Below are 12683 nucleotides of genomic sequence, written 5' to 3'. Positions count from 1 at the left end.
GAAAAAAATATGGGAAAGCACAACCCTGCTGGAATGTCAGAGAACCTGGCTCTGATTCTGGCTTTGTTACTCTCACTGTGTGGCCTTAGGAGAGTCACTTCTCCCTGGACCTTAATTTACTCTGTAAAATGTGTACAATAATACCCACTAAGAAAGCAATAAAACTAGAGATGAAGCTTACATTGGAGTTTGGTTTCTAATACATGGTGGCTTTTAAAAATGAGTAACCCTCATTTTTATTATCGTTAGGCATTTAGATGTTTACATGTTAGTCGCCTCAGACTGTTGATATGTCAAAGATAGGAATCGTGTCTTAAATGCCTTTGTGTCCCCAGCACCTAGCAGAGTTCCTAACCTATACTAAGACTTGCTCTGTGGAAAGAGCCCAAGCTTTGGAATCAAGTAGAATTGAAAGTGTATCCTGGATCCAGCACTAATAGCTGTGCCAACGGCAACCTTCTCTGTCTGTGTTTGTCTATAACATGAAATAATAACACTCACCGCAGAGAATCGTTAGAAGAATCGAATAAGATGTTGTGCCAGCGTGTTTTAGCCAAACATGAATCTTCTTATTGTAACTTGAAAATTGAATCTTTTATATGTGCCTTAGGCATCCTCCTCTCCTCTTGGCTAGCACCTTTATAAGATGGTTCTTCCTCCCCCAGGCTTCAGGCACCACTGAGGGACTTTAATAACTTTCATTATATATCAGCCAGAGGAAGAGGCAGAAATAGTGTACTCAAGAGTTGGACCACTGCCTATTTTGCTGGTTTCCCTGGAAGGGGATTGAAGAGTTGTGGATTTGAAGACCCTGGGATACTCATGTGAGGGAATCCGTGGCATCTGGGAAAGAGAATCATGTAAAAAAAAGGCATATTGGGCCCACAAGTTCAGTGTGAACCTGCATTTTGATGTATCTGCCAAAAAAAAATGAGTGAAATCTCAGGTCATGTTAACAGAATTATAGAGTCTGGAAGCAAGAGAATGGTGGTCCTTCTTTACCCCCAATTGAATTAGAACATATTGGCCATCACATCTCAGAGGTAACATTTTACCATCCACTCCACAGGTTCACAACTTTGGTTCCAAATATATCACTCAAGGTCCCTAAATATAGCAATGAGGATTCTTGAGCAATTTCCAATATTTCAAAGGTTTTACTAGGACCAAGTTTCTTTGTTTTGAGCTAGAATTGTATTAGGCTAAGGAGGGTAATTAGCATGGGCTCTTTCCTGCTAATGAGAACTCTTTGATTAACAGAAAATGGTCATGGGGAGTGGGGAGGCTAGTACCTAATAAAGGCAGTCCATTAAAGAGACAGAATTCTTTACCATTTGGAATTCAAGGGAAAACAAATAGAAAAATGAGGCCAGTCCTACTTTCTACCCTATTTGATACAATAGTAACTGAGATCCAGAGAGAAGGGGTTAGCGGGGCACCCTACTCCAGTACTCTTGCCTAGAAAATCCTATGGACAGAAGAGCCTGGTAGGCTGCAGTCCATGGGGTCACTAAGAGTCAGAAACTTGAGCGACTTCACTTTCACTTTTCACTTTCATGCATTGGAGAAGGAAATGGCAACCCACTCCAGTGTTCTTGCCTGGAGAATCCCAGGGACGGGGGAGCCTGGTGGGCTGCCGTCTATGGGGTCTCACAGAGCTGGACACAACTGAAGTGACTTAGCAGCAGCAGTGTAATAATTTAATATAAGGATGAGGATTTAAGCCAAGGTTTTATAACTCCTAAAAGCCCAAGGATTCCTCCCAACCCCTGACTGCCTGCGGCTCAGATCAGATCAGAGATCAGATCAAATCAGTCACTCAGTCGTGTCCAACTCTTTGCGACCCCATGAATTGCAGCACGCCAGGCCTCCCTGTCCATCACCATCTCCTGGAGTTCACTGAGACTCACATCCATCGAGTCAGTGATGTCATCCAGCCATCTCATCCTCTGTTGTCCCCTTTTCTTCCTGCCCCCAATCCCTCCCAGCATCAGAGTCTTTTCCAATGAGTCAACTCTTCGCATGAGGTGGCCAAAGTACTGGAGTTTCAGCTTTAGCATCATTCCTTCCAAAGAAATCCCAGGGCTGATCTCCTTCAGAATGGACTAGTTGGATCTCCTTGCAGTCCAGAGCCCCACAATTTAAGAAGAACCTTGACTAATCAGTCAGAAGGTGATCAGAGGTGAGTGACCAGCTTGGTCTGAGAACCAGATTATGTGTATATGGGCTGAAGAGCTGGGGACATTTGGCCCTGAGCAAAGAAGGCTCAGGGCTTGCACCCCAGGACCCCAGGCCTCTGCAAGGTTGTCCTGGGGCATGAAGAAGAGACATTTTATGAGATGTCAGAGAACAGAGTTAAATCAGTGGGAGAAGCCATAGGGAGGCAGATGTTGATTCAAAAAAGCTAGGTCTTTCTTAGACTAAGACCTGAAATTCTTTTGCAAAGTGCCCCCTCTAAGTTACATGAGGGCTATATTTGGTTCACCAGTTTGTAACTCTCCATTTAAAAAGCACCCCTAAGCCTGGAAGGTAACCAGGAAAAGGCTAAATGTGGGATTTATTGAAGGAGATTCTTGCATTGAATAGAAAATTGAACTAAATCCTTGTGCCAAATGGAATGCCTTAAAATGCAAGCTTAAATAACAAAAAATCCCAAAGAATCTACAAAACACACAGGGACACACTAAACAACCTCCTAAACCTAATAAGTGCACTTAGCAAGCTCATAGTACGCAAGGTCAGAAGCAAATATCAATTGTATTTATATATGTATCAGTGACAAACAACTAGAGACTAAATTTTAAATATAGGGACTTCCCTGGAGGTCCACTGGTTAAGAAACCGCCTGCCAATCCAGGGGACAACAGGAGTTCAATTGCTGCTCTGGGAAGATTCCACATGCCTCGAGGCACCTGAGCTCTAATGCCACAGCTACTGAGCCTGTTCCCCAAAGCCTATGCTCCACAACAAGAGAGGCTGCAGTGATGAGAACCCTGCCCACTGCAAGGAGAGAGTAGCTCTCACTTGCCACAGCTAGAGAAAGGCTGCGTGCAGCAACAAAGACCCAGCCAAGTAAATAAATATTTTCTAAAAAGACAGACCTTTAAAAAATAAAATATCATCTATAGTCACTCTGAAAAATGAAATAATGAGGTGTAAAGCTAACAAACATGTATAGGATCTATACAATAAAAACTACGAAATGCTAGTGAAGGAAATCAAAGAAGACCTAAATAAATGGAGAGAGACACTATGTCATGGGCTTCCCTGGTGGCTCTGTGGTAAAGAATCTGCCTGCCAATGCAGGAGACACAGGTTTGATACCTGGGTCAGGAAGACCCTCTGAGGGAGAAAATGGCAACCCACTGCAGCATTCTTGCCTGGAGAATTCCACGGACAGAGGAACCTGGCGGGCTACAGTCCACAGGGTTGCAAAGAGTCAGACACGACTGAGCCACACACACACACACACCCACACACACACACTATGTCATGAATTGGAAGACTCAACATAGCAAAGATTAAAAACCATAGCAGCTCTTTGGTATATATAGACAAGCTGATTCTAAAAGTTATATGGAAAGACAAAGGAAATGGAGTAGCTAAAATAATATTAAAAGAGATAAAGTTGGAGGAAATCACCCTACTTGATTTTAACCCATTATAGAGCAACAATACTGAGGACAGTGTGGTACTGGAGGAGGGACAGACACCTAGATATGATAAAACTGACTGAGTGGCATTTCAGGGGCTCTGAAGAACCCTGGTACCATAGTCCTTCATATCCCAGTGCAGAAAAGAATTAAGCAAGAGGCAAAATGATAGATAAGAAGGGATTTATTAGAATAGGAAGCTTGTGAGGTTTACAAGCCAGCAGGTGAGAAATGCCTCGCCCCAAGAACCTACTGGGCTACAGCTTTATAATCAAAGGAGAAGTGGGGAGGGGGAGAAGAACTTTGTCTTTCTTGAGTAGATGTCATGCTCCCATCATCATCTTCTCCTCCTTTGGGCAGGGGAGTTTTTTGTCCGCACATGGTCAGGCTTAGGTCTACAAATTACTGTTTTTTATGTGTGCAGAGCGCATGTCCTAGGGATCATTAACTCACTGAGGTCACTGGGCAGGATGTGGGTCTCGTGCCACCATTGTTCTATTGTTTGGGGGCATGTCTCGGCCTTCTGTTGCATGGTTTTGTTGCTAAGCAAGACTGCTTGGTTTTGTGGTTAAGCAAACCCACTTTTTGAGTAATCATTAACTTACAGGGGTCTCCCATATTTTTTAAATCCACCATGTAATTTTTGTGGTTAAGCAAACTTGCTTTCTTGAGTGATCATTAACTTATAGGTGTCTCTCATATATTTTCTACTTACAATCCCCTAGTGAGATTAACTATTTAATCATCTACTTTGTTCCTATCAAAGATATAGACCCACATCCTATGTATGTCCAAAAGATTTTTGACAAAGTATAAAAGCAATGCAATGGGAGAAGAATAGTCTTTTCAATATATAATGTTGAAACAACTAGACTTCCATAGGTTAAAAAAACACCTTTTACATAACCTCATACATTATATAAAAATTAACCCAAAATAAATCATGGACTAAAATGTAGCCTATACAACTATAAAACTTTTAGAAGAAGACAGGAGAAGATCTTCATGACCCGGGGTTAGGCAAAGAATTCTTAGACAAGCCATCAAAAGCACAAAAAAATACATTAGTCATTGATCTAGATCAAAATTCAAAATGTTTGTGCTGATAAAGACTCTATTAAGAAGAGGGAAAGAAGAGCCTCTAACTGGGAAATAATGTTCACATATCAGACAAAGGTCTTTTACCCAGAACATATAAAGAGTCTCCTGAACTCAACATTAAGAAAACAAACAGGGCTTCTCTGGTGGTTCAGTGGTATAGAATCTATCTGCCTGCCAATTCGGGAGACGGGTTCAATCCCAGATCCAGGAAGATCCCACATGCTGCAGAGCAACTAGGTGTGCACACGAGTTTGCACATCACAACTACTGAGCCTGTGCTCTAAAGCCTGGGAAACACAGCTACTGAGCCCACATGCTGCAGCGACTGAAGCCTGCATGCCCCAGAGCCTGTGCTCCACAAGGAACACCACCGCGGTGAGAAGCCCACGTACCATAACTAGAAAGTAGCCTCTGCTCATCACAGATAGAGAAAAGCCCACATGTCAGCAAAGATCCAGCACAGCCAAAAATATTTTAATTAATTAAAATTAAAAACAAAAAAAATAAGAAAACAAACAATGCTTTTAGAAAATGAGCATAAGACTTGAACTGATACTTTACTGAAGAGGAGATACAGAGAGCAAATAAGCACATGAGAATATATTTCATCTTCATTAGCCATTAAGGAAACACATATTAAAGCCACAATGAGATACCACTTCTCGCCTATCAGAATATTAAAGTAAAAATACTGATAATTCCAAGGGAGGATAGAGCAACTGGATCTCTTACACATTTTTGGTGGGAATTAAAATGATATATAGCCACTTTGGAAGACAGTGTTTTCATAAAGTTAATCATCCTTACTATATGTATTAGTTTCCTATGACCACTGTATCAAATTACCACAAACTTGGTGGCTTGATATAGTAGATATGTATTCTCTCTCAGTTCTCAGGGCTGGAAATTCAAAACCAGTTTTGCTGGGCAGAAATCAACGACTCCACAGGAGAGTCTGTTCCTCGACTCTTCCAGTTTCTGGTGACTGCCAGCATTCCTTTGCTTGCAGCTCACTCTAGTCTCTACCTCTGTCTTTACATCACTATCTGTGAGTGTCTATCTCCCGCTGCCTTTCTCCTATAAGGGCACGTGTGATGGCATTTAGGGCCCATCTAGATAATTGAGGATAATCTCATCTCAAAGTCCTTAATTTCATCACATCTGCAAAAACCATAGAAGTTAACAGTTACAGGTTCCAGAAATTGGGACCTGATATATTTGGGGGTCACCATTCAGTCCACTATACCATTCAAAACAATATTATTATTATCCTAGAGAAATGAAAATGTATGTCTGTACAAAAACCTATACACAACTGCTCATAACAGCTTTGTTTTTAATAGACAAAAGCTAGAAATAAGCCAAAGGTTCCTTAGTGGGCAAATGGTACAACCATATAATGGAATATATGCAGCCATAAAAACAAATGAACTATCAATACACATAACAGCTTGAATGGATTGCAAGGGTATTAAACAGAGTGAAAAAAGCCCATCTCAAAAGGTTGTACAGTGTATAATTCATCTGCGTAACATTTCTTAAATGACAACGTTATGTATGGAGAAGGGGTTAGTGGTTACCAGCGTTAGATTTAGGAGGAAGTTCTGACGTAAAGGGGTAGCATAAGGAAATTTTTATTCATGGTGTTGGGACAGTTCTTTGTCTTGATTGTGGCAGTGATTATATAAAACTGTACATATGATAGGGCTTCCCAGGTGGCGCTAGTGGTGAAGAACAGCCTGCCAACGCAGGAGACATAAAAGAAGCAGGTTCAATGGTTGAGTCAGTAAGATCTCCTGGAGGAGGGCATGGCCACCAACCCACTCCAATAATCTTGCCCGGAGAGTGCCATGGACAGAGAAGCCTGGCAGGCTACAGTCCACAGGGTCACAAAGAGTTGGACGTGACTGAAGCGACTTAGCATGCATTCACACACGCATACGTGTGATAAACTTTCATAGTACTAAACACCCAAAAAAAGCCCATATTAAAAACATGGGTAAAATTGAATAGGATTTGTAGTTTAGTCAGTTGTAGTATGTTAATGTCAGTCTCCTAGTTTTGAAATTACTCCATGATTATATAAGATATTATCATGGAGGAAAACTAGGTGAAAGGTACAATGGAAACTCTCTACTATTTTGTAACTTTTTGTGAGTCTTAAATCATCAAAAATAGAGAGTTCAAAACAAACAAGAAAATTTATTGGCTCTGTAAATGAGAAGTCCAAAAGTACGGTGAGCTTTAGGAATGGTCTAAGTGAAGTTCAGCGTCCTCAGGCTATGGCTCCATCCTCCGAGATTCTCACAACTCTGCCCTCTTGTGTTAGCTTTCTCCTCAGACTGATTTTTCCCATGGTAGTAAGTTGGCTTCCAGAAGTCCTTGGGACTGTGTTCTTTTTGTTCCCATCTAGCCAGGGGAAGAAAGAAGGAACACTCTCTTCCTTCATCCCTGCCCTGGGGAAGAAGGAGGCCTGACTCTGATTGGACCACCTCAGGTCATGTGCCCAATCACTGCATCCAGGGAAATGCTGTGCCCCAATTGCCCACCCCTGCAGCAAAGGAACAGGATTACTTGACAGGCTCATATCAATCAGGCCCCTCTGCTGGAGCTGAGATGGGGTCAATCCCAACCAAACATAATTGCTGGGTGGAAAGAGGGTGGAATGGATATTGCGTAGCCAACTCCAGTGTCCCATACAGCCTCCTTCTTGAAATTCCCTCTTTCCTTGTTTTCAGAGGCACCATTCATCCTTGGTCTCTTCCATCAATGGGTTTTAAAGCATAGGAGTTTTCTAGATAAACAAGGTATAAAATGCCATTCCAGACAGAAGGAACAGTAAAAGCAGAGACTCAGAGATATGAAGCAATGGACCCATTCAGGGAAAAATAAAATTTTGGTGTAGTAAAGCATTGAGTTCTTCCAAGAAGAGTAGTAGTGAAAAGCTAGAGAAGGGTTGGGGCCCATACCTAAAGAACCTTGAATGCCACCTCGAGTATCACAGGTCATGGGAAGACATTGAGTGCTTTTGAGAAAGAGTAGTACATGGACTCACTTAACCTTAGAAAGATCTCTCTGGAAGATGGCCCAACCAAAGGCTGTCTTTTGGTCTGGGCAGTAGAAAATGAAAAGCAGATCTAGTGTGGTGCCTTGAGGATGGAGAGAATGGGTGGGTACAGCAGATAGTGATATGGTGGAATTAACAGGACCTGGAGTGAATTGCTTGACCTTGGAAATGGGTAGGGAGAGAAGGCGTGAGAGCTAACACTTGATACACTTGATTTCTAGCTTGAACACTTGATACATTTTTTTATTCAAAAAAGGCAAGAGTGCTTCATTCTGTCAAATGCTCCTAATAAGTCAAAGGAGACAATGATTTATAAGTAACCATAGGATTTAGTGACAAAAAGTTTTAAGTTGTGTTACAGGCAGAAACCAAGTAGGTTGCAGCAGAATGTCATGAATGGGAAGTGGGAAATAATATGGCCAAGTGAGCTTCCTATCAAGTCCAGGTACAAAAGGAGGAGAGGATCAAGCAGTAAGTGAAGAGAGTCATGAAATCTATTCTTAAAGCAAAGAACAATATGTATTTTTAAAATTACTGCACTTCCGTGCAGGCTAGCTGTGTAGTCAGCCTGAATCTTCATTTAATAAGTGAGTTTTTAATAGTACCTTTTAACTCAAAGAAATTAAGCCGTGCCCTGTGGAGCCACCCAAGACGGGCGAGTCATGGTGGAGAGGTCTGACAGAATGTGGTCCACTGGAGAAGGGAATGGAAAATCACTTCAGTATTCTTGCCTTGAGAACCCCATGAACAGTATGAAAAGGCAAAATGATAGGATACTGAAAGAGGAACTCCCCAGGTCAGTAGGTGCCCAATATGCTACTGGACAGAGGATGAGATGGCTGGATGGCATAACCAACTTGATGGACGTGAGTTTGAGTGAACTCCGGGAGTTGGTGGTGGACAGGGAGGCCTGGCGTGCTGCGATTCATGGGGTCGCAAAGAGTCAGACACGACTGAGTGACTGAATTGACCTGACCCTATGAGTTTATGGTAAAGATGAAGTCTTCATATCTGCTAGCAATTGTTTATTGTCTGTCCCCTCCATTAAACTTTAAGTTCATGAGAAACATTAATAGCTCATAGTTCACAATGTGGAATATTATTAATGAATATTTTTTTAAATGAATGATTTGTTTAAATGAATGTTTAAGACTCTGAGCCCACCCCTGTCCAAGGTAAGCACTCAGGGAAGCTACATGTATAATATGATCCCGATGGAAAGGAAGGGCTTACAGGAGGAAGCCCCATGCCCTTGGCTTTCTGTTTTCCAGACCCTGATGAGGTACCCTCTGATTGCCAAGGTGGAAACATGGGTAACTCGGTGGAGGTGTGAGGAGTGAGCCCTCTCAGGCAGAGTCACCCCTTCCTGAACTCCTGGCTGGACTGCAATGAGGAGCAGGCTAAGGATCCCAAACGCCTCCTCCAGCACTGCTTCATGGCTACAGTGACCGCCGGTGACCGTCCAGGGAGCCCTGAGGAGGTTCCTGTCCCCAGTCTACTATACCCAGCCCCATAAACATCCAATAAATGTCTCTCCACCATCCTCTTCTGGAGCTTATTTTTGGTGTTTAAAAAAAAAAAAGGTGGGAGTGGGGATAATCAAAGGGACTTTGGAACCTAACAGGATAAATGAGTGCTTTTCCTCACAAACCCACTCAGGTTCCCCTGTGAACCCAGCTACAGCGCTCTACCTGGCCCACTGTGGGCCGAAGGGAGTTTAGACATGGGTCTCCAGTAAAATGGTCATGACAACTCCATGTGATCAGGGAGAAGTCTGGGGCCTGTGGAGATTCAGAGGAGCCCCTCACCTAAACCAGGGAGTCAGGGAATTCTGACTTAGTCTTCCTGCCATGGAGCAGATGTACTTAGGATGACTGGGACCCAGAAGCAGTGACTTCTGCCTCTCCAACAGCTCAGCATTGCTCCTGGAGTGAGTCCCTTGCCAAGGAACAGAATGAGAGGGAATAGAGCATACTCACTGGACTTTCCAGGCAGTGCCAGGGTAAAAAATCCACCTGCCTGTGCAGGAAAGACAAGAGATGCGGGTTTGACCCCTGAGTCAGGAAGATCCCCTGGAGAAGGATATGGGAACCCATGCCAGTATTCTCGCATGGAAAATTCCATGGACAGAGGAGCCTGACGGGCTACAGCCCATGGGGTCACAAAGAGTTGGACATGACTAAGCATAGCATTAATATTACTACAGAGTATATACACAGGACTCAGCCATGTTTATTATCGTTCAGCTCCTCAGGTGAATGAAAGAGTGAATAATCAAGTGAGTGAGGGAATGAATGGTTAATAGACTCCACAGCATGGCTTTGGTAAAGTCCCCTAGTCTCTCTGAGCCTCAGTTCCCTTGCAGGGTTATGGTGACTGTTGAGATGATGTATATGAACCCTCTTCCTAAACTTGAAAGTGCTACAAAGACTTAAAAAATTATAGGTGAGTATTTTTCAATGTAACATAGTGATTAAGAGCAGGGACTTCTGAGCCAAATGCCTGGTTCAAATCCCGTCCCTGCCCTTACTTGCTTAGTAACATTTGTACCTAATCACCTAACAAGCAGGGATAACAGTAATATTTACCTCATAACATTTGGGGGAGGACTAAATCACTTCATCCATGTAATTAGAACAAGGTTGGCAAATGGAAAGCATTGCATTAGCTCTTTTTATTAGGTTTTAAAATATTATTAGTCTGACAGCAAAGGAATCTTAGGGTAGGATGCTACTGCCGCCCGTTCTCTCCCAGCTACGCTCCTCATCTTCATTTTGTCAGTGGCTTTAGGCTTTTCCTTGAGGGTATAAGGCAAGGATGGGGAGACTCAGTAGCCACGGAAAGCGGTTCTTGACATTTTTGACATTGACATGATCTGCCGCTGGATTTGGCAACCGTGAAATGGTCACTCTTAGACATCTGTGCGTGGGGCCTGAACCAGCCAAGGACACACGACAGGTGGAAAGGCCGGGTGAGTCACCCTCAGAAGTGCCCTAGGCTGCACATCAGGAGATCTCAGTTCTGGCCTTGCTTTATTTGTGGTCTTGTGTGGCATGTGTATGTGTAATTCTCAGCACTCTAAACCCAGCACCTTTCCCCCTTATTGTACTTTCCGTGGTGTTTATCCTGTTCAGGTTACCAGAAACAACAGGGAATTATCCACAGCTTCTCCCTGCAGGGAGTCCATGTGATGGGTGAGGGGGGCACACAAAAGAGCAATGGACCCACAGTGACCCTTCATGCAGCTTGAGGGAGGAATAAGCGATGCCTGAGCTGAATCATCAGAGATGAGTCAGTTTCCAGGTAAGACCAAATCATTAGAAATTATGGCCAGAGTACAATTTGTTCAAAAACAGTGAGAAAAAGCCTAGCACAGCCTAAGCACTGCAAGTCATTTGTTGTAGAGAGGGCTTAGGGTGTGTGTGTGTGCACTCATGTGTGGCGGGAACGTGTGACAGGCAGGGGGTGTAGTCACTGATGGACTCTGTGACCTTTCACAGGACGGATCCTGTCTGTCTCCTTGGTATCCACATCAGGAAAATCCTCAGAGATTTTTCCTCAGAGCACCTTCTGGTAGGTTAAAGGAAGAATCCTATAAGGACCTTACTTTTAGACTGCTCTTGGTCTGTTAGGGAGAGAAGATCTGTAAATTCTAAAAATTCAAATGGTCATCAGTGGCCTAAGAAGTGGTCCTCAAACTTCAGCCAAGGTCAGAATCAGAGGGAGGGCTAGTTTAAAACACAGACCCTTGCCCCCCTTTCCCCGCCCCCTCTGCCGTCAGAGTGTCTGATTGGGTAGGTCTGGAGTAAGTCCTCAGAATTTGCATTCCTAATGAGTTCCAGGCAGGGCTGGTCTGGGACCACCCTTTGAGAACGACTGGCCAGGAAGAACAAAGAGAATTCAGAGCTGGGGAGGCTAGAAGGAGACCTCACACTGAGCAGGGCCCCAAGGCCTAGCAGAATCTCCCCTGCAGAGCCTGTGGATGGGGTGGGGATAGGTGGAAAAACAGATTTGTGTGCTGCCTTTGTGAACTACACATCCCAGGCCCCCGTAAAGCTCCTCCCCCTTGCCCTTGTTCAGCACTTCCCATTTGAATTCAATCAGCCCCCAGAGCTGGCTCACACGGCTGTTGGCCTGCCTCAGTCCTGGGTTGGAAACACGCTGCCCAACCTGTGCAGCAGGAACCCCCTCCCTCAGGGCAGCCGAAGAGGAAGGAAGCGGAGTGGGCTGACGCACGGACAGAAATAGTCTGAGGTCACCGCTGCTCTCAAGCACACATCGACCGGCGGGCAATTATTTCTTGTAAATTGCTTTCCTGGTTACGTTCAGAATACGTGTGTGTGCCTGCCTGGGAACGAACACTCAGAGGGCACGGGGTGGAGGTGGCTTGCTGGGGAGGGGGCCCCAGATGGAGTGGAGCCCAAGTCTGAATCTTTGACCAAGAATTAGGAGGTACTGAATCGTACAACGTGGAAATATTAGAACCTTCCACTCGGTTTTATAGCACCCGTCAGGTGGTTTTCCAGCCTCCCCTAATCATGTACATTTGTTTGTTCCTTCAACATCACTGACAATGATTCTCTGCCAGAATCTGGGCTAAAGGAAGTCCCAGTTTCCATCCTCAAGGAGTTCATAGCTACGGTATCTACAGGAGATCCCTAACCCAGCCAACGGCTTCAGGGAAGGCTTCCTGGAGGAAGTGATCTGTAAATTAAGTCTTGAAGGAAAAGGAGTTTGTGGTACAAGATGGAGAACAGCATTCAAGGCAGAGGGAACTGAAACACAATGACCGAGGGCTAAGAGAGCAAATGGTGATCTCAAGGAAACAATCAGTAGTTGAGTTTGGTGGAGGCTACAATGTG

General features: G+C 44.0%; 1 protein-coding gene across 1 annotated transcript in view; it reads left to right on the top strand.

Annotated features, from left to right (window-relative positions):
- Positions 1–9364, top strand: part of SHISAL2A (shisa like 2A) — a 32112-nt gene extending 22748 nt beyond the window's left edge. The window contains 1 exon segment of the mRNA XM_006063795.4: positions 9093–9364. Coding sequence (XP_006063857.4) covers positions 9093–9337 — 245 coding nt within the window. The 3' untranslated portion in view covers positions 9338–9364.
- The last annotated feature ends 3319 nt before the right edge of the window (positions 9365–12683 follow it).

Source organism: Bubalus bubalis, chromosome 6 (assembly GCF_019923935.1).
Source record: "Bubalus bubalis isolate 160015118507 breed Murrah chromosome 6, NDDB_SH_1, whole genome shotgun sequence".
NCBI lineage: Eukaryota > Metazoa > Chordata > Mammalia > Artiodactyla > Bovidae > Bubalus > Bubalus bubalis.
Note: the sequence above shows the minus strand (reverse complement) of the source record. Positions and strands in the feature narration are given on the sequence as shown.